The sequence below is a fragment of the Phoxinus phoxinus genome, assembly GCF_949152265.1.
Source record: "Phoxinus phoxinus genome assembly, chromosome: 6".
NCBI classification, from domain to species: Eukaryota; Metazoa; Chordata; class Actinopteri; order Cypriniformes; family Leuciscidae; genus Phoxinus; species Phoxinus phoxinus.
In genome coordinates, this window is record NC_136881.1 from 15,121,918 (window position 1) to 15,148,289 (window position 26,372).

General features: G+C 37.7%; 1 protein-coding gene across 5 annotated transcripts in view; it reads left to right on the top strand.

Annotated features, from left to right (window-relative positions):
* The window catches only part of pax5 (paired box 5), a 57,159-nt gene that overhangs the window by 11,552 nt on the left and 19,235 nt on the right, over positions 1-26,372 (top strand). For 3 of the 5 annotated variants that reach the window (XM_079617326.1, XM_079617327.1, XM_079617330.1), the window contains exons 3-7: positions 1,179-1,376; positions 2,606-2,670; positions 5,485-5,610; positions 13,189-13,370; positions 21,124-21,250. In XM_079617326.1, coding sequence (XP_079473452.1) covers positions 1,179-1,376; positions 2,606-2,670; positions 5,485-5,610; positions 13,189-13,370; positions 21,124-21,250 — 698 coding nt within the window. The remainder of the gene's footprint in view (positions 1-1,178; positions 1,377-2,605; positions 2,671-5,484; positions 5,611-13,188; positions 13,371-21,123; positions 21,251-26,372) is intronic. The other 2 variants (XM_079617328.1, XM_079617329.1) reach the window with 1 other exon arrangement.

A 26,372-nucleotide genomic window follows, 5' to 3' on the forward strand; every position in this document is an offset into this window, starting at 1 on the left:
AAATAATTATTATTCACCAAATGATCTCATTTTTAATATATTGTAATATTTTCAATAAATGTATTAATATTAAAAATATATAATAATTTATTAATATTACTAATTTAAACCAATGATTATTACACCATGATTTGCTGAAAGGGATAGTTCAAATTCTGTCATTAATTACTCAACCTCATGTCGTTCCAAACCCGTAATACTTTCGTTCATCTTAGTAACACAAATGAAGATCTTTTTGATGAAATCTGAGAGATTTCTGTCCCTCCGTTGACAGTCTACGCAACTACCACTTTGATGCTTTAAAAAGTTATTAAAGAGTACGTAAAACTAATCCATAAGAATTGAGCGGTTTAGTCCAAAATTTCTGATGAGACTCGATCGCTTAGGCTTTTACTTCACATATAAACATTAATCAACTCACACATCAGTTGTGGTAAACAATCGCTTGACGTGCAAGAACCAATGATGTTCATTCTCGTGTTACGCAGCAGGTTCGAGCTTCCGCAAGAGCTCTCGCACGTCAAGCAGGTTCGGTTGAGCTTCTGTTTATGTTCGCTGATCAATGTTTATATGCAAATAAAAGCCTAAATTCAATCTGTTCATCATATGAACCGATCGTGTCTATCCAGAAAATGTGGACTAAACTGCTCAATTCACAAGGATTACTTTTACGATCTCTTTATGAACTTTGAAGTGGTAGTTGCGTAGCAATGGAGGACAGAAAGCTTAGATTTCATTAAAAAGATCTTTATTTGTGTTCCCAAGATGAACTTGGTCTTAAGGGTTTGGAGGGACATGAGGGTGAGTAATTAATTTTTTGGGGGTGAACTGTCCCTTTAAATATAGGCTGTTTACGCTTACCATAGATGCATTAATATAGAATGTGCGGACACAGGTGTGCATTTATCTGCATGGCTTTGAAGCGTCTCATCCAATCAGAATTTAGACCAGGGTGTATTACAGAATTCCCCTGTGTGGCTTAAATATAAAATTTTTGTTTTAATAGGCTGAACAGATTGATCATTTATTTCAGGTTTGTGAAAGGTGTTCACAGTGTCTGTGTTAACCTACTGTGCGCTGACCGCAAGGCATTATAGAACTACAATGCCAGATAAGCATTGTAACTCTCTGTTTATCTTGCCTGGTGAAATACAACTCTCTATCTATTTGCTCCACAGGTACTATGAGACAGGCAGCATCAGACCAGGGGTGATCGGAGGCTCCAAACCAAAGGTTGCTACACCCAAAGTCGTCGACAAAATCGCTGATTACAAACGCCAAAACCCCACCATGTTTGCCTGGGAGATCCGAGACAGACTGCTGGCAGAGAGAGTGTGTGACAATGACAGCGTGCCCAGTGTCAGCTCAATCAACAGGTGTGTGTGTGCACTGTTCAAATATTTTCATTATTATCCATTCAACTTGACACAAAAAGTGACTTAAGATTTAACCTTTTAATATTTGATTGGGTTGAAATGGTTTAAAGTGTGTTTTTCCAAATTAGTTTTTCCCATTGCTTCACTTTCCTAACATAAAGCATGTTTGTGTACATATATTACAGTTCAAAACTTTGGGGTCAGTAAAATTGGCTTTTTTTGTGGAAATTAATACTTTTATTGAGCAAGGATGCATTAAATTGAACAAAATTAACAGGAAATCCATTTATAAATGTTACAAAAATGTTCTATTTCAAATAAATGCTCTTCTTTTGAACTTTATATTCACCATAGATCCCTGGGGGAAATGATGCTCTAAATTCAGCTTTGCATCACAGGAACAAATTACATTAAAAAATAAATAAATAGAAAACAATTATTTTAAACTGTAATAATATTTTACAATATTACAGGTTATTGTTTACAATATTAATTATTGATCAAATAAGTGCAGCCTTGTTGAGCATAAGACTTATTTTAAGAATTTCTTACTGACCCCAATGGATGTGTACAACCCATTCAATTTTCGTGAACAAGTTGATCATTATAGAAAAGGGATAGAGCAATGCATGGAAAAGAGAAAGAATGATTGTAGCGGGATAGAGAAAAACAACAGGACTGACTGAGTTAGTGGAGTAAAAAGACACATATTCATGAGCAGTGTCCAGCTCACTGGTTCAACAGCATGTGTACAATGACAATCTTTCTGAGAGAGAGAGAGAGAGAGAGAGAGAGAGAGAGAGAGAGAGAGAGAGAGAGAGAGAGAGAGAGAGAGAGAGAGAGAGAGAGAGAGAGAGAGAGAGAGAGAGAGAGATGCAGAGGAGAGGGGAAAGGTGCTTTGCTTGAGCAGCCATGCAGGAAGTGTGAGACTCTGCTGCCATGTCAGCCTGCATGAGCCACTTCACACACACACACACACACACACACACACACAGACACACACACACGCACGCACGCACACACACACACACACACACACACACACACACACACACACACACACACGCGCGCACACACGCACACACACACACACACACACACACACACACACACACATACTTATATTAAAGGATATACAGTACCCACACACCCTCACACATAGAGCCTTGCATGGTAAACCTCAAAAACACCATAATGTCTAATTCCTGTTTGCTCTTTCTTTGCCGCAGGATAATTCGCACTAAAGTCCAGCAACCACCTGGCCAATCAGGACCTATCTCTGCCCATAACTTAGGTAAGAGTCAACGTCACATTCACTTTTGTCATATTTCAAATTTCTCACAATGGATAACTTTAGTCCTTGGTAGGATTGAAACATATTTGGATTTTAAAAATAAAAATAAATGTAGCTTCTGGAAAAAAAAAAAAAACATTCAAAAATTTTGACTTTCAGATTTAAAAAAATACTTTTATTCAGCAGGGAAGCATTCAATGCACATAAAATGTTATAAAATAATCCTGAAGAAAAAAAAAATGCATCACAGTTTCCGCCAAAAAATATTCAACATTTTCAACCCTTTATTAGAATGATTTCTGAAGGATCAAGTGACTGAAAACTGGAATAATGACTGCTGAAAATTCAGCTTTGCCATCACTGGAATAAATTACATTTTAAAATATATTCAAATAGAAAAGAGTTTTTAAAATTTTACAATATTCCTGTACTTTTGATCAAATAAATGATAATAAGAATCAAGCATTAAAAATCCCCAAACTTCTGAACAGTAGTTTGCAGTTAGAAAGCAATAAAATTAATTTGGATAGCATAGACAATATGGTCAAATAAAGTGAAAATTGTTATATAGCTGACTTATCTTGGCAAATCTGAGCACAATTTGAGACATTGTTAAAACACCAGAAGAGATGCATGTGAGAAGAAATCTGAGAATCAAACAACCTATTAGCAAAAGTATCAATTTACTCTCTATTTAACTTCATTAATTCCCTGGAGGTTTCACCATACCAGTAACCCCATGAAACTTATCTAGGCAGTGTCGTATACCAATGCCATAGACACTGAGGGGGACTGAGATTTGAGATTTTGAAACATTGACATTTAGACATACTCAATCTTCAACGTTTGATTACATCCTTGAATCCCTGACACTCAAAATGCCGCCTCCAAAAAACCAAAGGGGAATCTCTAAAAACGGTCTGAGACCAGTTTAAGAGGAAAACTCCCGTCGGCAGTTAATAAACTATTGAACTGTGTTTGTCTCACTGTCAGTAATCTTCATAATCGCACACCTCCGCTTAATCTAAATTAATTTCACACGCACAACGCTCGCCAGTTCTCTGTCTCCTTCAGATTATGATGATAAATAGTTCTCATACTCAGGCGGAAAATTGAAATTTAGGGATTTTGAATATAAAGCGCTCGCTTTGGGTTTCCATTCCTTGACGTGAGGGGGAAAAAAAGTGCAAAAGAATAAGAGAATCAGATAATTGAAACGATAAATCAGGGGTAAAAAATGGATGGATATGCATTCATTACATTTTCCACCTGGTTAGCAAACGAGAGCGGCGGGCGAGCAAAGGCGTTTATCTTTTCTCCGAGCGATTTGTTTTTCTTTTTTCCCACCTTCTTCATTTTAGCACAGTCTGTTGGGATGTGGGATTAGCCTCATCTCTACACCTTAGTGTCCCCTTGGGGCCACTGTACTGTCACTCAGGCTGTACGTCAGCTGACAGGAAGTGAGATAAAGAGGAGAGAGAGAGAGAGAGAGAATGAAGGGTTGACAGAGAGAAGACTTTGTGGCCTCGTCCCTTAGCCAAGACCTCACAGACAGCCAGACGTGTCGAAAAGCTGTTAGCTTGTTAGCATCTTATCCTTGGGCGGCAGCACGCTGCTAGAATAGAGTGACAGCAGTTTTTGGTGAAAGGTCTTTAACAGGGAAAACGCTGGGCCAAGAACCACGAGAGAAAAAACAAAACTCAAAAACATACTACACATCAACAAAAGACAATGGGCTGAGAGTTTTAGCAGAGGCTAGAATCACATAAAGCCCAATTCTGTCCGGAGATATTTACACAGATACACACTTTCACATTCCATGCATTGCCTGGAAATTCAACCTATGATTAAAATGGACTAAAAATGGAAGATGATACTGCAGGTTACACCAGTTCAATACAAAATATGAAATGGATGATAGTTCATATTACAAATTCTGAGCGATTTATGTATAAGGGTTGATGACATGATGCTAATTTTCTTTTTAAACTAATAATATATTTTAATTTAAAATTTGGATATATTTTTGGGGCATAAAGTAAAAATGTTAGAGAGGTACTGTCCTGCTATTATATATATATATATATATATATATATATATATATATATACATATATAAAAACTATTAAAATAATATTCTTGAAAAGAAAGCTTTATTTAAAGAATAGTTCACCCAAAATGTAAAACAAATTTATTCACCCTCATGTCGTTCCAAACCTGTATGCATTTATATATATATATATATATATATATATACATATATAAAAACTATTAAAATAATATTCTTGAAAAGAAAGCTTTATTTAAAGAATAGTTCACCCAAAATGTAAAACAAATTTATTCACCCTCATGTCGTTCCAAACCTGTATGCATTTCTTTCTTCTGTGGAAAACAAGAAATACATTTTGAAGAATGTTGTATAAAAAAATGGACTCACAGGTTTTTAAAACTTTTGTCTGACAAATCAAAGTCATGTTGTGCAACCAACATACAGGGGGAAAAAATGACAGAGGACACCTGCAGTATAATAAATCCTTTCAAATGTCAGTTAATTTTACTTTTTTATGACAAAGCAAGATTAGTTTGGGTTGTAAGATATATATCTAAGAAAAAAATATATATAATTGTTAGTATTATGAAAAAAATGATTTATATGTGTACAAATATTCAACGTGTAAGCATTTTAAACTAGATTTTTGAAAGACTTTTCTTTATCACAGTATATTCTTTCCAATGTGAATGTCCTGTCAGCGCAATGAGCAGCACTTTGTTTTGGTCATTCGTGGTCTTCATAACCTCTCTGTAATTTTCTAGCCTCTACAGTGGCAGTGACCCAGGTATCCTCAGTAACCAGTGACACTGCAGGCTCCTCCTACTCTATCAGTGGAATTCTGGGAATTAGCTCACCTGCCGATGCAAGCAAGCGGAAGAGAGATGACAGTAAGTCGATGTGTGCGCTTTGTTTTCGGGAACAGAAAATCTACTCTAAACTTAGCTTAAAGTGTTATTCATGCTGTTGCACTGAGGGAGTTTATTTCATGCAGGACACTAATGAGACATTATGTATACCAGCAATTACAAAACAAAAATTCAATTACACCATGCATTCTTTCTTTCTTTCTTTCTTTCTTTCTTTCTTATGCACAACGTCATCTTAATGCACACACACACACACACACACACACACACACACACACAGACACACACACACACACACACACACACACACACACACACACACACACACACACACACACACACACACACACACACACACACACACACACACACACACACACACACACACACACACACACACACACACACACACACACACACACAGAGACACAGAGCACAGATGGAAGTTGCTGAACATTGACAGATGCATCAGAGTAGGTGGGGGATTGGACACCGCTGGCACGTCTTAGATAAACATCTCTATCCAGGGGAGGCACAGTGTGTGCATGTGGATGTGCATGTGTGTGTGTGTGTTTGCACGCGTGTCTATTAAAAAGCCATTGCTTGGCAGACCCCTGCAGTACATGAGGGAACTCCAGATGTCACCCACATACTCTCACACACAATATGACTTATGAAATACCAGACATCAACACTAGAAGGTTCCTTTCTATTTAGTAGCTACACTTTCATTGAGCTGTTTAGCAATAATTTATATGTAAATATGTAGATTAAATGTTTTGACAAATTATATAATATAATATAATAATACATAATAATACTCAAGGTTAAATTAAGCAACTGCATAAACTATAGATGCAATGCAACTTTGTAAGCTGACTACTGGCTTAGCTGAACACACACACACACACACACACACACACACACACACACACACACACACACACACACACACACACACACACACAGACACACACACACACACACACACACACACACACACACACACACACACACACACACACACACACACACACACACACACACACACACACACACACATCAACGTTCATCCAAGCTCCAATTAGGCCGACGTCTGCCACTTTAATTAATGCAACACATCACATCCAGCAGGGAGGGAGGGGCGACTAAATGAATTTGTGTGTTTAATTGACGTGGTGAAACTGCGGGTGGTCAGTGCTGTGATGTTTTGCAGTGTGTGTGAGTGTGTCTGCACGCTCGCTGCGAGCGACGTTCTCATGGGTTTGCTGAAGGCATAAAGTAACATAAGCGATAGTTTTGGCAGCTAGTAGCCTACACTGCTTGCAAATTTTAAGAAGTATAAGGCACATGTTAAAGGATTAGTTCACTTTCAAAAAAGATTTTGCTGATAATTTACTCACCCCGATGTCATCCAAGATATCCATGTCTTTCTTTCTTCAGTCGAAACAAAATTAAGGTTTTTGAGGAAAACATTCCAGGCTTTTTCTAATGGCAACCATCTATCCCAATGTTCAATACAAGGTTCAAATGTCCGTCTCAATGCAGCTTCTCTACACGATCCCAGTCGAGAACTAAGGGTCTTATGTAGCGAAACGATCGGTCATTTTCTAAAAAAAATTATACATTATATACTTTTTAAACGCAATTGTTCGTCTTGTGCTGGTCTGCGATGCGCCACGCATTACGTAATCACGTTGGAAAGGTCACATTCATGTCATCTATCTAAGTTATTTGTCTGTGTACTCCGGTTCAAAAAAGTAGGGAAGGGCGAAAAACTCAATCTCATTTTCTCCTCCAACTTCAAAATTGTCCGACATCTTTGTTTTAGTTTATTTTTATTATTCTATTTTTTTTTTTTCGTGACCTTTCCAACGTGATTACGTAATTTGTGGCGCTTCGCAGACCAGCACAAGACGAACAATTGGGGTTAAAAAGTATATAATATATAATATAAAGACCCTTATTTCTCGACTGGGATCGTGTCGAAACTTTAAAGCTGCATTGAGACGGACATTTGAACCTTCCTTTGAACATTGGGATAGATGGTTGCCATTGAAGTCCATTCTGTGTAGAAAAATCCTGGAATGTTTTCCTCAAAAAACCTACATTTATTTTCGACTGGACATATTGGATGACATCGGGGTGAGTAAATTAGCAGAATTTTTTTTTTTGAAAGTGAACTAATTTTTTAAGGAGCGTGGTCATAATTTTGTGAGATTGAAAACGAGTAGGATGGACAAAAATTGTGATTTACAGTTCTTTTACAAATCAATATCCCATTTATCAATATTTTGGTCACTTTTTCAAACCTCTTTACACACTCAGCACAACAGCAGTCTATGTGGGCTAAACTGTGGATCATTGCTTTGGCACAAAATGCATTCAATGACTACATCTTTCAAATGACTTGAATACTTTTCTCACTCAGACACAAACACCGCCAAAACTCTATATAACAAACAGGCCAATTTCTGTTCAAGTCAGTTCTTTTTAGTGTATTAAAAACATACAGCACGACGAAAACGGTTCTTAGAAGGAATGAGTCTTATGGGACGGTTCTTTTTAGTGAATCAAAAACATACTGCATGACAAGTGTAAACCGATTCCTAAAACGAATGAGTCATATGAACCGGTTATTTTTGGTGAATCAAAAACACAACCAGTGCAACCAGAGTAGCTCAATTAAAAAAATTATTGACTTTTGTTAGCCGGTTGTTTCAATTAATAGTTTTAATGAATAAAAGACGAGTTACTCATTTCAATCAGCCTGAATCACTGCCCTGTATAATACACAGCATTAGCAGGGAGAGAATTTCTTTCATATGTTTGCAAAATGGACATTATAACTGAAATATACCCAAATGAATTGCAGTCAAACAAGCTTGTGAATCAGTGTTGAATTGGGAAATTTCTTACTTTCTTTCTTTTATTCAACTTTCAGAAAAACATGAGTTGGGAAATTTCTATCGATACCCAGGCCGCAAAAGCGAGAAATTAAATAAAGGCGTTTTTCATGTACTTCGGTAAATTGCGTCTTTGTAATACTAGGAATTTCTATGCTGAGTGGTAATGCTTTCAAAAAGGGAGAGGGAGACAAAATACATGTTTAGTGAAGCAAGACACTATGATTTCCAGCTGCACACAAGCAGGAAAGGAAGTGGCAGAGGGTTTGGATGGCTTAGTGTGTGTGTGTGTGTTGTGTATGTGTTTGGGGAAAGCCCACTGATGCCCTTTGACCCAAGGGAAGTGATCTGAAAGAGAGAACTTGACTCGTGGGGCCTCTAGAACAGAAGCATTGTGTCTGCCCATTCTCTAAGAACGGAGGAGGAATGGACGAGGGGAGGAGTGGAGCAAAGGAGAAATAGAATAAAGGAAGACAGGAGGCCTGTGGTACGGGGCAGAGGGGTCGGACAATGTTCTCTTTGCCCCCTGAAACAATAAAGAAACCTTCCTTTAATGTAAAAACTTCAAAAAGTGAAAAAAAAAAGTCAAATAGAAAAATGATACAAATTTATGGTTGTTATTCTGTTCAATTTAACAAACCAAACCTGGATGTTTGCATCGGCAGTGGACATCATCAGGACGGACATGATTTCCTCTGCCGTTTAATATGTTCACTTCTTGTCCAGTTTCATTTCAGTCATTTTTATCTCGTTCATTCTGTGGAATATTCTGAATGGAAGATAGGGGGAAATTTTAATAAGGTGGGGGGATTGTGAAAGAGAGGGGGAGCGAGAGAGAGAGAGAGAGAGAGAGAGAGAGAGAGAGGGAGGATAGGGGATAGATGATAACAGTGGGATTTGTTAAAGGTTGGTATCCTCCTTTCAGAGACTTATACTTTGATCTGTCAAGGTTGGCACACGCACGCACACACACACACATGCACGCACACACGCACACACACACACACACACACACACACACACACACACACGCGCGCGCACACACAGTACCAAGTGCATAAGAAATCAGCAAAACTGTTTTCTCTGCCCCAAAAACCTTCAACCTCACCCCTGAGAGAAAGAGAGAGGAAGACAGAAAAAGACAGAGGGGGCACAACGGTGATCTCATTGTTGCTATTGTCTCTGCTTTTGAAGCAAGGAAGATGCCTCTCCTCCGTTCTCCTTCTGTGTGTGTGTGTGTGTGTGTGTGTGTGTGTGTGTGTGTGTGTGTGTGTGTGTGTGTGTGTGTGTGTGTGTGTGAGAGTGTGTGAACAGTGGGGTTAACCCTGAATGCAGCTGGGCTGTATTGTGTCTGGTTACAGAGAGTGGTTCCCTAAAGCAGGTTCAGAGGCTGGAAGACAAAAGGCCAGAGAACATCTGAATACCTAAGACCAATGATTCTGTTTGTGTGCATGTGGGTGTGTGGGGTTTGAAACTTATCACGAGGAAGGTTGGTTAACCGTGATGCTGGTATGGCGTGTTTGTTTAAATTTGGTGTAAAATAGCTTTATTGGCGACCTCTCTTCTTTCTGTCTCTCTTTTGCTCTGATATGGCTGAGTGGACTTCCAGATGTGTCTGAAATTGCATTTCACACATGGTGGCTGACACTGTGGAAGAGTTACACGCATAACATACTCGCAAACAGTCACAGATAAACACGTATCTGTGTAATAATAACAACTAAAAAAAAATTGTTTTGACACTCAATGGCTATGTTTTAAGATATGGATGTTTGTGGACGCCTGAAGCTCTAGAAGAAACAATAGGCATCCGTTCTTAAGGTGCAGTCACATTTGGTGTTGTTCTGCACATTTTTGCTGGTGAAATCCAGTAACTTCAATAGGAATCCATTAGATTGGGAATTTCGCATGAGGGCGAAAGATTTCCCCACACAGATTTTGTAACGGGTTCGAGTCGGCCACGTTGACCAACAGAAAGCTGCTTGGTTTAAATATGACTTCTGTGTGAGCTGTGCTTCATACATCGCGACACTTTTGACAACAGACAATAGGCAATTTTTTTTGCTTTGTGAAATTCTGGTGAAATTTCGCTAATATGACTGCATCTGTATAGATGTTTCAGTGGGATTGAAATCTAAGACGTGGTTTATTGAAACCTGTAAGGGTTTTGATTAGGATTTTGAAACACAACAGAAAGTTATGATGATTTTTTTTTAAAATATATAATATAATTAATCAGACTTGTGGGATTTATGCCAGCTTGAGTGCTGCTGTCACTGAAGGAAAATGGGATAACCCAATTACAAAGAAATTCAGAATTTCATGTAAATTCAATATTTATCTGATAATACAATTTGTAATAAGGCAAATGTTGTATGAAATTAGAATGCTAAATAAATGCATTTTCACTAGTGGTCTCTGAGTTTTAGTCCCTACTGATGCATAAATAAACAACCATGTGCACAAATATAAGCAAAGCACACAAACACTCCAGAGAGCTGCGGTTTACAAACAGCCCTTTTAAAAAACAAAACAAGATCCAACCTTTCAGCCATCTTTTGTGTGTGTGTGTGTGCCGTCAGTGGACAGTCTTTGAGAAGAGTGGAAAGCAATAAACCTGCTGAAATGGTGCCATCTCACAGACATGATTGATCAATTGAATTCTATCAGACACACTGACCGCTGGGATTAAGAGGGTCAAAACACTGGAGATCATACACTCTCAGTGCGGACTGTGTGTGTGTGTGTGAGAGAGAGAGCATTTAAGTAAGTCCTGCCGTTGAGGTGTATTAGAGACACATGGGACCTTCACGCCATCAGCGAGGAGTCAGTGACTAGCAGATCTTTTTTTTTTAAATAACCGCAGGCGGCAGTAAACTGGATCTGAATTCACATTCAAATGGATCGATTTCTGTGTTCAAATGAAGGAGGAAAAAGGAATGTTAGGATAGCGGCTTTGTCTGCCTGTAATTTTATCCTTCTATCCCTCCATCTCTCTCTCTCTCTTTCTCGTTTTGTGGGGATTGCTCTGGCCTCTGACTCAAACTCCCAAGAATAACCTCTCAGAGGCATTTTGAAGAAATGAATTGGCTCTATATCAGGGATTTTCGTTTCTATTCTTCTTTTTTCATCCCCCTCTCTCTCTCTCTCTTTTCTCACCTTGTAATCATTTGAGGGCTGTAGCTTTCTCAGCTCTTATAATTGTCTCTTCAGAAACTCAACAGCCCAGTAATAACTAACTCACACGCTGCCTTAACACTCGCTCAGAGAGGAGGACGCAAGTCCAGGAATCTGTTTGTGTGCCTGTATGTGTGCTTGAGTCTCTGTCTGTTGGTTTGTAGAAAAGTTCAAGTACCTTTATGATCATGATGACAAAGAGAAATAAATCACTATTATAATTTCCCCCCCGATGACGTTTGGCGAATGTAGTGTAGGCACATTTTTGAAAAGTAAGTTCATATAGGTACATGTAGCACATACTACATAGAGAGTATACAATTTAGGATGCAGCTATAGAGTTTCAGATCCTCACGATTATGTTAAAACAATTGAGATTAAAGTGGTTGACTTGTAAGACGGTTTGGTACCATTATTTAAGTCAACAGTTAAAGGGATAGTTCACCCATTTACTCACCCTTATGCCGTTCTAAACCTATATGACTGTATTGTTTCAACTATTTACACAAAATGAAATAATATTTTCACACTTTTTGCATAATTTGACAAAATGACATTTTGATACGATGCCAATAAAAATATTCGGTAACACTTTATTTTGATGGTCCCTTTTGAACATTCTGTTGACTAAGTAACTTGGCAACTACATGTCAACAAACTTTCATGCTTACTCTTTATGATGCTCCCTCAAAAGATATTCTACTGACTATAAGTAACTTTACAAGTATGTCAACTTATTCTAACCCTACCAGTCTACTAATACTCTAATCAGAGTTAGTAGACATATAGGTGTAATGTTACTTATAGACAACAGAATGAGTTAAAGGGACCATCAAAATAAAGTTAAACCAAATATTCTGCTCAAGGTATGTGCTTACTTTCATAATTATGCTATTTCTTCAAACACCATGTCTCATTTTTCATCTCAAGCATTTTTTTATTGATACTGTTGTTTCCTTGGCATACAAGTACTTTAAAAACATTTTTAATAGAAGCAGAATTGTTCGGTGTGGTGGAAATGACGTCAAAACTGTAATATTTGAAATATTTACAGAAATTATTAAACTTTTGTTTAGATTATCATAGTTCTAAAAAATGTATAATATTTTTATGATGAATTTTCATTTTTATTATATTATTGAAAAGTCTGGGCTGGAGACAAGACTCCAACAATGTAATCTAAACTTAAAAGCCATTTGAAAATTAGCAAAAATAAATGATAAAGCATCCTTTAAAGAAAAGTCGAAATCTATTGGTTTAAATAAAAATCAAACCCTGGCACATAAAAGTGCCTGAAGTTGAAGCACCCATATGTTAACATTATGAATTAACAATAAACAAAATAATGATGAATTCATGTATAGAACCTTATTGTAAGTTGGTTTATTGTTATTATTACATCCAAAACACGGGCTTGTGCTTAAATATGCACTCTTATTCTTAAATGTCCTACTTTTGTCAATTTTACTTTGTATATTATTACTACTTCATGAAATCTGTGTGAATCTCTCTCCAGCTCTACAGGATTCTCCTTTGGCAAATGGCCATGCCCATTCAGGGCGGGACTTCCTGCGGAAGCAGATGCGAGGAGAGCTCTTTACGCCGCAGCAGCTCGAGGTATTGGACCATGTCTTTGATCGACAGCCCTATCCCGACATTTACCCCGTCCCTGACAGCATCAGCTACAAGCCCGCCCAGGTAAGGGCTGGGGGGTAGGGGCGTGTATCCTGCCACGGTGGTTGTGTGCACCTCCTCTGAAAACTCACGCTTGCCCTTGCCTGGCTGCCAATATTGCTTGACCCTGTCCCAACCCTGCTGTTGACCTATGCGCCCCCACACTGAAGCTAATGCTAACCTTTCACCTCTTTAAGCTAATTCTGGGGCCTTGACCCTGCTGGTGCTGATCTGTCCTCTATCGAATTTTAGGGTGAGGTTAAGTCCCAGCAATGTGTAGAGGTTTAGGGTTAAGTAGCAAACACTTGTTTATTAGCTTGCAAAAGTTACTCACACACATGGAATTATGTTTCTATATCCACATCAGATACATTCTGCAATTATTATTATATAAAACAAAACATTTCATACTGTAAGACGAGGGCTTCATAAATGTTCAGTTTTTATTTAGTGTATATTATAGTGAGCTTTTAGGCTTATTTCTTTTAACTGCTGTCCACATCATTTTTAAACAGGCACTAGAGGCAGTCCTGAGTCACTCACATATTTGAGATAAAACACAACATAAATCATCACCCAAGCACCAAATCGCAATCAGAATGATTTCTGAAGTATATTCAAATAGATTTAAAAATTGTACTACTATTTCTCAATATTACTGTTTTTACTGTATATTTGATCAAATAAATGCAGCTTTGATTTATTTATTTTTTGACCGGTAGTGTATAATTGAAAATAAACTGGACAGCTACTGCACATTCATTGAATGAAAAATAGCAGCTTTGACATTCTGAAAAGAGTGACCTAAGTTTCGAGCGACATGAGGGAGGGTACATGATGACAATATTTGCAGTTTAATGCAAATGATTTGCGAATAGTGTGACTTCACTGGACTGGCCAAATTGTGAATAGAATATTTCTGCCACTTTTTTACCATTTTTGGAGATCCCTTTGGATCAAAATGGGCCTGTTGTCTCCATTCTGGTCAGTGCTGGGTTTGTGTAAATGCTAACACATAGCAGATAAGATGCAAAAGTACAGCTGCATGCACAAACAAACGATCACATTGCATAAAAACTGTCCACAAGAATAGTCAGTCAAAGATGTCACTCAAAAGTCAAATGGTATCACCCCCACATTCATTCAGGCACACACACACAAGGCCAGTGTCAGAGTTCTATAGACTTGTCTGAAAGAGCCCATAATTCCTCTGTCCATTTCACCACTGAGCGCTGAGGCTGGCAGGGTCAAAGGCTACTGAGCAGGGCATTAACCCTAGGGTCAATCCACATCCCCTGGGTGTGTGTGTGTGTGTGTGTGAGTCAGGTTTGTTGTGGCACAAACGATCAGACAAACTGAGAACTGGGTATTTGGAGCTGTCTCTTTTTTTGGAAATTAGATTGTATGTGAGAGAGAGGTATATGCTAAGCGGTCTTAGGTGATTGACTGACAGGTTGTTTTCCCTCCGCTGACAGTCTAACCTGTGAATGTTGCTGAAGGAGAGAGAAATGATAGAGAGCTTGAATCTGTTGAGTGTGTTTGTGTCTACCAGAGGCAGGAAATGAACTTGGGACTTGATTTAGTTCTTTCCCCCGTATCTGCTGTTTTGATTCGGTAGCAAAAGGGCTCAATTATATATAAAAACAATGGTGTGATTACACCATTCATATGTTTTTCTTAGATAAGGTAAAAGTGTGCTTCATGTAGTGACATCAAAATTTATTAATTTGATTTAATATGACCAAATCAACTGGATTACATTAAGTTACACCAGCGAAAGACACTTTAAAGAGTCAAATTAGGTGCCTTAATGTAACGATAGCACAGTTTCACTTTTTACAGTGTTCTAACAAAACCTGCAACAATCAAATAACCTGAAATGTTACCTGTCATTTTAAGTCAAATCATGATATTAGAAGTTTCCCTGCGCTTTTAAAATAAGAGTACTATGAAAACGAACTGCAACTTTCAGAATTCAAACTTCAAGGTCTTATTCGAAACTTCTGTGACTTTCTGATGTCAGAAATCCAACATGTTAACCATTTCTTTTAGATGTTGTAACTAAACCTCATGGTGGCACAGCATGTCTTTCAGCCATTTAGAAGTAGCAATATTCATCCATCCATCCATCCATTCTGCAAGGATGACATATTTTTTAGGCCAAACCAGTAATAGCATCACTCTGTTTCCTTCGACAATAAGCAAATATGATTTTCCCACTGGCTTTTTGATTATTGCAGAAAATAACTTTGTGACCAACAAAATTTCATCTTACACAGGTTGTTCATCCTCACAAATTAACAAAGTGTTTATGAATTTTGAAGCCTAAATACAATCGCCAGAGGTAAAAAGCTACATTTAGCCTATTAATGAACTACACCATGGCCACATGACTTCAACATCACCACCACTAAGCTTCTGAAAAAATCTTTTAATCTAATGTAAAATCTGCCAGTTGGAAAGTTTGAGTTAGAATAGTTTCTAAAAGTGTTTCTAAGATCAAATAAATGTTTCTGCTGTATAAAATGCATACAACGCATCCATCAAATGGTTATTATATAGTTAAATATACAGGACTGGAATAATGGCAAGAGAAAGCCGTGTAGATGTGAAAAAATGAAAGAATATAACTTAACAGTCACTACAGCAACAGTTCTCAACTGTGCCAAAGTTTATACGATGAAAGTATATGTCCAATTTCCGACTAAATGTTCAGACTACATTTACAATAATTCCGATACCATTTGAAGGCAGCATAATTCCTATGGCCAATTAGTAATTGGTCTCATGATATTTATGGCTCAGATGATTGGCTCAAAAAATCTGTATATGTGAGTGTCCATTCGCAAATCCCGTGCGCCTGTGCTGTGGACAGGTGAGGATGATATGATGGCTGAGCAAGTTCCATCAAGATCAAAAAGCTCCATGTATTATGGATCAAATAGAAGTCTTACATACACAGCAAGAAAATAAGAAAATAAATACAAAAATATGAAATACCTATTTAATTAGAATGAGTTCTTCAGCAAAATAAATGAAGCAAAATCCTTGACTATTTTTAATTTTACTATTATTAATTAAAAGTGGAAAAATGTATTTATCTAATATCCATAGCAATCTGCTTGTTAAATACTTTGTAAAGTCAATGTGGTATGAAAGCATCTGCTGTGATGGTAAACATAAAATGTTCTGTTTCTCTTTTCTCTCCACCCATACATTTACCCTCAAGCTATATCTATAGTGATGAAATTTCTTTTTTCATCTTTCATCCTCCCCTCCCGCACCCTTTCTCCGCCTCTTTTACATTTTTTTTCACTTCTCCTCTCATTTGCTCTCTCCATCTCTCAGTTTGTGGTGCTGGAAGGACCATTAAGCACTGGCAGATCTATTAATTAGTGTTCTGCACTTCAAGGGGGAGCATATAAAACTGCACGCTCGTGAGAGTCTTTTCATTTGAATTTCCTCTTTCCTTCTCTTTATATTATGCCAAAGATACATCAACAGCCCAACAACCCTTACACTGAACTAATTACTCAGCTAGACCAATAGACTAGAGAGATAAAGGCACTGGAAAATATTCATTCATAAAAACAAACTTTAAAGGTAAATAGTAAATATTAAGAGATCAGAGCAAAAATGCATGCACTTGTGTTTGACTCAGGCCAAAGCGTTTTTATTTTGGGGGCTTTTACTTTTATATTATATGAACGTATAGCAAAAGTACAAGATTAAGGATAATGTATGGGGAATGGGACATGACACAGGTCAGACTCCAAACACTATGTGCCTCCCTTTTAGCAAAACTCCAAAAATGTAACTATAAATACAATTTACTGCAGTTTCCAGCTGAAATCAACAGTGGCAGTAAAAAATAAATAATTTTTTTTTATTCCTTTTCGCAAAATTATGATTACAAGGGGCAGATTATCAATTACTGGTAATAAAAACTTAGGACATTACTATGTTATGACCTCAAAACACTATTACCATAGTGCATGATTTGTAAACTAATAAATTTGCCTCACATATTCAGCTCCATATGTATAGATTTTTTGATGTAGTAAACTTGCTTGGTGGCTCACCTGGCATTGCACATATCATGATGAAAGTCATGATGAAAGAGCTTGTAGAAGCAAGCTAAAATGGCATGGTTGCTTCAGTAATGCATTTTTATTTTACATTTTTGTTAACACTATCGGTTTAGGTATAAGGTTTAGTGTAGGTGGCATGTTAGTTTCAAATGCAATCGAGCATTAATATTTTAGCGCGACTCACCGTACATTAACTGCTGCGATACAGTAAGTGAAACAAGTAACAAAACTAACAACAACTAAAAAATAATCTGTTCACATCTGTCACCGATCAAACTGAACATGCTTTTAGCACCACTCACAGGACGTTTCACTTTGAGAGTGCTAGAAGTACGTGATATAATTTTGCAGACATTTAGCCATAGGCAAGTTGAACCCGTGTTGCATGGCACAGGCAGGTGCTCAGTCCCCTGCACCATAGCAGTAACTGAGTGTATAGGGCCTTTCGCACCAGGTAGTTCTAGAAACTTAGTTCTAGGCACTAGCCACCTAAGAGGACTAAATGTTTTTTGCAATTTTCCCGGTTGCATTCAGACCGCCAGTAGTAACTCTGAAGTGACGTAAGCCGTGCATGTTGTTGTGACTTTTATTTTGATAGTGCGGAGGACATTTATTTTGACGGCGCTGAGAACACCAGAGCCTGAGCACACAGTACTCCCATTTTCCATCTTCATTAGTTTACGATCTGTTTAACAGTCTCTAATATGTTATTAGATAGAATTGTTATACAAAGAAAGTAAATAGTATATGAAAAAATATTAGCGATTGCAGTGTGGTTGATGCCCAATGTTGCTAGCTGAGCACAAACACAATCATGTTTTGCTTGGTCCCCTAAAAATTGTGTTGGATTTTCTTCTTAGTGTAAAGGTTGAGAGGTCCATCTATCACCGTTTTCCATGTTCGTGCTGGTGTTTCGCATGTGATCGGCCAATCAGCGTACACTTACGCCACAGGTAGTTCCTACTGTAGTGGGTTAGACTCTAAAGTAGGAGTTAATTTAGTTCCCCAAAGGGCGTTCCTGGAGCTAAAATCATACCCAGTTCCCATGGTACGAACACACCAAAAAACAGGTACTTCGCCAGTAGTTCTAGGAACAATGAGAAGGTTACTTCGGAGCGAAAGTCCTTCATGTGGAGCACATGAGTTTGAGTGACCTGATCCTATTCTCTCTATCATTTCCCATAGGCTACTCTTTCTACTGTAATAATACAAAAAGAAAACTTAAGTGTGCTCATGTAAAAATTGTTACTTAAAATTACACACCGTCAACACTTTATATAACTTGTATAACATATTTGTATAACAGCGCTGGCAAGGGACAGTTCACCCAAAAATAAACATTCTGTCGTCATTTACTAAAGTCTTTTCAAACCTGTATGACCTTCTTTCTTCTGCAAAACTAAAAAAGAAGATATGGTGCAATACAGTGTTGTCCATTGTTGTTTTGGACCCCACTTACTTTCATTTTATGAACAAAAACTGCTGAAACATTCTTCAAAATATCTTCTTTTGTGTTTCTCAAAAGAAATAAATTCATATAGGTTTGGAATGAGGGTGAGTAAATGATGACAGAATAAACATTTTTGGAGGGATTGTGCCTTTAAATATAATATTTCTCCAAAAAGGTATGGAAACAACGTGGTCTCAAATAAAGCATTTAAAAGTGTGTGTGTGTGTGTGTGTGTGTGTGTGTTATACATGCTGAGAGCCGCGACTCTTTGCTCCAGAGGAGCTCACCAATAAATGCCTCCCTGCCAGTCAGGCTCATTTAATACTGCATGCACTGCTAAATACCTCCCCCATCACTCTGTCTCAGTCCCACACACACATAGTGCAGTTTACAGGCTCTTCTAGGAGACAATGCGTACAAGCTGAGGGAAAAATAGAGGAAGGGAGATAGAGGGAATGGAAGAGAGAAAGAGCATCTGAGAGGAAATACTATTATGTAAATGTGGCTGCGGGTTGGGGTGAAATTATTTTGGTGTCGCGCGATTAGGGGCCTCATCTGTTATTGATGTGCGCGAAGAGGAGAGCCATTACAGAGGGGCTGTGTCAAAAACGACCCCCGAGAAAAATGTGACCCCAGAGAGAAATCTCGACAACAAGGAATACAGTTGAAATGAAATTCCAGTAAGTTTCAGAAAGGCTGTGTGCTTGTTATTTAGTCAAAATCAATAAAAGTTTTTTCTTCTTCATTTTTCGTTTACCCTCTTTTTCTTCTTTTCATCTCAATTTATTTTACAAACCCCATTCCTTGTTAACAGACACTTTTTCCCAACCTTATCCTCTCTCTATGTCTGGCCTCGCTCCAATCTTTGCCCCAGCTGTGGTGTGTGTGTGCCACGTCTATATGTGAAATGTGTGTGTGTGTGTGTGTGTGCATCATGGTCGCTGATGGGTTGCGTAGCTTCAGAATTGACAACATTTACAGGCTAAAATGAGAATCATCCATCTTCACTAGGCTGCTGTCAGAGGTAGGGCCAAACTTCATAATCCCCAATTACTAGCGCTAACCTTCCCATCTACATACACACATGATGAGGGGGTGGGTGCGAGCTGCATAAATAGAGAGGAAATGCCTATCTCAGACTGAATGACTGAAACAGAGAGAAATAGACAGTGGGAAGGAGTCAGGGATGGAGAGAGAGAGAGAAAGAGAGAGAGGAAGTGGACGGCGTGAGCTGTGATTGGTAAGGTCACAGTCTACTGCCCTCGCCGTGGTGATGAGCACTGAGGTGTTTAAGGGGTCACTGGGATACACACATACATTCACACACAAACACAAACAAACATCCTGCTTACCCTGTGTATTAGAGAGGAATTTAGCAGCTGTGGTTTTCGGTTGTAATTCTAGTTAAGAATTATGGTTCCATTAACAATTCTCTTAGGTCATTTAGACTGAGGAAACTCCCTCCCCCCAATAATCTGAGCTAACTATATATTGAAGAGAAAAACTGTTTTTATTTTGTTACATCACAATTGATGAAATCAACGAATTGTGGTTTAGTGATGAATCTCTTTGACTTTTTTCCTGAAGAGAAAGACTACACATTTTAAATGCGTTTAAAGCCACAACCTTGAAATCAAATGATGTGGTTCCAGTATTTTGTCTTTTTATCCCAAATGGAATCAGTTCTGAAAAAGATGATTTCTAAACCCTAGTATAAGAGCACAAACTGTACGGTAACAGCAGGGGCAGGTGTATCATCAGGATTTTGTTGAGGTTTAATTCACACCTAATCAGGGTTATTAATAACCTCCTTCTGCACTAAAACAGAAGCGACATCCACTTCCCAAACTCTGCCATCAAACCACATTCACACCTGAGTGACAAACCCCATTACCGCCAATGGAGATAAATCACTGTGGGTGTGGGGTGGGACCGAGATCATTGTAAGTAATTGGTCATGAAAGCACACAAGCGGGGTCAGTCTGAGGTTGGCCACATACATCACCTGAATCTGTGCCACCTCTACTCATTAGTGTTGACTATGTACCTGTGTGCCATTCACAAATTGTGAATCATATTTTGGATACACATGCAAACAGCGAGTAGAACACGCGCGCACACACACACACGCACGCACGCGCACGCACGCACACAAATATGAGGGTTAACATGCAAAGTCATTTCATAAAGTTGATTTTCTTCCATTATAGCCATCTAATGAAATCTGTTTCCATAGACTGATTACTCGGCTATGGCATCTCTGGCTGGTGGATTGGAGGAGATGAAGAACAGCTTGGCCAATCAAACAGGAGCAGAGTTGGGTTCCACTGTTCCGGGACCTCAATCGTATCCACTAGTGTCAGGTAAGCAAACTACCTATGTAAAAAAAAAAAAAAAAACATGTACCGGTAGTCTAGTTTTCACTTCTGTCTTCTTTCCAGATGTTTGCTTATCAAAGCAACCCATCCCAGTCAGCATGTGACCAACCTTTAAAGCTGAAATGTGGTTGAAATAATGTTTAATGCTAAATGGTTGTAAAACGGTAACAGTATACTTATCACATATAAATCAACATTGAAATTTTAAGACATTGTAAAAGTAAAATGTTGAAACATCATCGCAATATGTTAATTTGATTTGTAAAATCGAAACAAACTTCAACAGTGGATCAACCTTGATCCATGATGTTGATTTACACGTGAATAAATGTTGAAATGCCAGCTGGGTTAAAGGGGTACTTGACTGCTGGCAAAATGGGCATTCAATAAAACTAGGCTGCATATACAATAGAAAGGCGGAAACTTTTTTGAAATCGGTGCTACCTGAAAAAAGGCTGTTGTCTTCCCTTTTGCCAAATAGAACTCCAATGCTCATAATTCACTGGGCATGTTGCCATCCAAGGCCACTCCCACCAGTCTGCTATGGATACGCTTACCATAGTTAAATACCGCCTTGCTTTAGTAGGAAATACTTCTTAGCAAACTTATAATGGTGCCAACTTGTATTGTTCCCAGGTCCAAGAATTGTTCATGTACACATACTACCGTTATTGTAACAATACAAAGCGGGTTGAAAATCTGGGAAGTTACACTTTCAGAAAGGGCATACATCAAATTTGATCATTTCTACAACTAGTAGTAGTAACTACATAAACTAATGTTTATGTACATCTATAGCTGTGTTTAGAGGATAAATAAAAATAAACGGCATTTGAATGCAAACAAACTACAAGCAAAACAGGTAAGGCTTAAATTAGTCAAAACATGTTTTATACTAAACAATTAATTAAACAAGTGAGACTAGTTTGTTTATTTAATTAATTAATTAGATTTGTCCAATAACATCCAACAGTAAACATACATGCATCATGGAAGAATTGTCTCTTTTTTTACTGAGTAATGAAAATTCCCACCATAGTGTCATTTTCACATCTTAAATTATGATAAAAAAATGTTTTTTTTTTTTTTTGCATTTTGAAATTAAATGGCCAACACCTTTGTCGTTCTAAGACCAATTTCCACTTTTAAATAATATTTTCACACAATTTGCATAATTTGAATTTTGAGTTTAGAAGTCTAGGATAAGGGTACAACAATAAAATCTATATACTCCTGGGACCCAGGAATAGACTTTTGCCCACTGTAGTGGACATTATATTTTAGTGAATTTCTCTGACACCATATGTCCCATGTCACAACCTGGGTGTCAAGAGCACATGCACGGCTTTTCAGAGATACCAAATGTTTGGAGGTTTCACCATGAAAACAACTTCTCCTTGGTCTTTAAATATGTCTGACATTAATTTAGTGATCAAGTGTAGCACTCTTATGGAAATATTTGACTACTTTTCAAATTGTATTTAATAAACCAAAATCTCAGGAAAACGTTATGGGGTTTCAAATAAAAAAATAACTTTCTGTTACAGAACAGGGCATTGATTTCATACATGTCCACTGTAGAGGACATCAGGACTTAAATAATGTTTATCAGGCATTTTGGGAGACACAACAAGTGAATATGGATATAAATTATACATCAATATTCCTATGTAATATTAGATATTATTATTAAAATGTTGCTATTATTACTCCAATTATTACACTTCTTTTTTCATTAAATGTTTCATTAGAGTCTTATGCTCTAAAAACAATGTGATGACATGAAAAGAAAGAAAAAAAAAAAGAAGAAAAAAAAACGTTTTTTTTTTTTTCTGAGTCTCCGATATATAAAAGGAACTTGAAACGTAGAAAAATGTCAAAGGTATGGTTCGGCATTTCTAAAGCAGTGTTAATGCGAACATTTTATAGCAAAAAGAAAAGTAAAATAAAAAATCAACCTCTGGGAAAGAAATAAAAGCCAGTATTGTACTACAGTCCTTCCAGTCTGCTAACAGCTGAAGTGCTGATCTGAGATCCGCAAGGCTTTGCTGTTATTATAGCGGTGTTACACATGAAGTAGAACCACCTGATTGTGGTTCAGCTTGCTGTGGGCAGCCCAGGGGTGAGATGAGTGTTATCAGACCTGTTAAACAGTGCTCAGTGATTCAGATTCAGACTCTATTTCCTATGGGACAGAGGGAGTGGATGGAGACCTGTAATTACTATATACACGTCTCCTCCTCTCCCGTACTCGCTCGCTCCATTTGGGAGTAAGGGAGCGCTAATTAAGAGCTGCTTGGACAGGAGCCCTAACGAGGGAATCATGGAATTGGGATTTGTGCACCATCTGACAAGGTAGAGCGAAACCTGTACATCTACACGGTGTGTGTGTGTGTGTGTGTGTATGAGTGTGTAGAAGGACAGAGAGCTAGAATGGATTACAACCAGAGACAAGAATGGACCATGTGAAAAGACAGGATTGAGTTCCTCATGTTTGCATAACGGCGCCCCCTATTGGCAGATCACAAATTAACATTTTATACTTTACATTTATAATGACTATACTTTTTTTTAATCAATTTACAAATGACACAATACAATTTGACATGAATGAAGAAATTAAGATATAAAAAAAATTAACAGAAAGAATGGGGGGCTTACTGTACTTGCATTGACCACATTAGCACCACCGCACAATGTGTCAAAGCATGTGAACTACCCACCAGACCCAGACCCAGATTTGATCTCTTTTGGACAAGATTTTTTTTTTCCTGTCCACCCTCTTTCGTTCTTCTCTCTTCTGACAATGTCTCTCAGAGGACTAGGCCTTGTCTGTTCTTCCTCTGAAGAGTCCACCTCTCTCTCTGTCCCTCGCTGTTGCCCTGTCCACTGACCCAGAGTGGATTAGTATCCAGTCTTCACTAATGTCTTCCTGTCACCTTACATGGACAACTCCCTAACATGGCAACCAGCAGAACAGAGAGAGAGTGAGACTCTTTGTAACTGTGTAAGGACTGGGCAAGGTACATTTTCACTGGGGCAAGTGGTCACATACATTTTGAACGTCAGAAATTTTTGTATTTGATTTTTTTTATTTTTGCTGCTCGTTATGTTTTCGGTACAGCAGGAGAAAAAACTTTTTAAATTTTTTTTTATTAAACAGTTTACTGTACAAACTATGTTTGTTGTTTATGGTATATAAACTTAGTTTATAACTAAGTTTATGGTGCTGTTGTAATTGGGGAAGGGATTTGAAGTGCTTACACTTTTAGATTCAAAATATGTTAGCAAAATGTTTTAGGATAAGGTTAGAATTATTGTGCTCCCATTCTAATCCGCGCCGTCTATTTGACGCGTACCCGGCACTCGTTCATTTAAGTCTGCAAAGTTAAACATACAGTAGACTAGGGCTGGGCGATATGACCAAAATCTCATATCACGATATAAGTCATCTCATATCCCGATAACGATATATATCACGATATAGTACCTTTTCTGTAAATTCAATCAATTAATAATTTATATATATAATTATTACATGGAAAATACTTTTAGCATATATCAAATAAAAGAAAAGTTGATATATATATTGAGTATATATTAAGTATATCCTCAAAAATGTTTTTATATATATATATATATTAACGTTATATTCTCAAAAAAAAAATGGGCAAATGTTTGATTAAGAATGTAGAAATATAAAATATGAACGAAATTTAAAACACTTTTCAAAAACAAATGATTACAGGCCCAACATAAAATATTGCTATATAAAATACCAAATGTAAAAATTCAATGGAAGATGTTTAAAATGTAGCAGAAATCAGGGCTCTGAACCTGTTCAATGAACGAAAACAAACAAACAAAATTTTGACAGGAGCATAACCAGAACCGGAAACCAAATTAAATGTAATCGTTCTGAACAGACCGTTTATATACTGTCTATGGAACAGACACGCTTATTTGAAATGGCCATTATCCGGTTAACAACGTTATTTTATCGTTCTGTTAACTATTTTAATTTGCCAGTCAACCAATCATGTATTCAAATAGTACAGACTGAGCAAATGTGATATTGACGCGCATAGCCTATCCAACGTGAGTGAAATGCCCATGCTCAGCAGTCAGTCATCATTGATAGTCGCAATGGGAATGCGCTGGCGTTAGTTTTCCATACTGTATGTCACCAACTGTCAAAAATTAGGCCTACATTTCAGTGAAAATGAATAGCAGGTAATATGCAACTTTTTGTTTTTTGAAACCAGCGAAAATTGCAGGATAGTGTAGAACATGGATCCACACAACGTCACATCACGCACTTAAAGCGCTTCTGTGAACGGAGAAAACAGAATAAAGCTAAATATATAAAACTAATATATAACGTTAGGCCTATATGCGAAATATAGGCTATTTGCCTTAAATAATTACAGATTAACAAAACGAAAGGAAGCATTTTGCTGAGCTTCGGATCATGCGACAGGGTCCAAAGTTCACAAAAAGGAAACCGAGATGTTAGAAAAGGGAATCGAGCTTGTTTTCTGTATTTTACGGCTTTACAGTTTTGAATCATTTTTTGCTTCTATCCGTATGACCATAAATTACGGAGTAACGGATTCCTGTTCCTGTGATCGCGCCGACGCTTCACGGCACGCGCACACGTTATTGCATTGCTAACTTGACATAGCAGCATGTTCATTATCAAAATATAATAGTCAACTAAACATAAATAAATTTTACCAAATCATGTTCAGGCTACAGAGGTAGCCCCTCATTTAGGAACGAGCTCCTCGGTTTGTCCTGGCTGGTCCTGCTCGGAAACACCCGGTTCTATCACCCTTCACTCGCCATGTTATTCACGTTTCTGCCTGCATTCTCATGGCGGCGTGTAAGATTGCAGTCCTCCAAATGATGAAAAAAGTTTTGCCGTAAACAATGTTTTTTGCGACACCACGATATGAACGATAGAGCATAATATGAATCGATAGACTTTTTATATCGTCCATCCGATATATATCGTCATATCGCACAGCCCTACAGTAGACTCGCTTGCTGTCATGATAATCCTTTATGCGAAATGGGAATTCTTGCATGAATTGTTAACATTTAC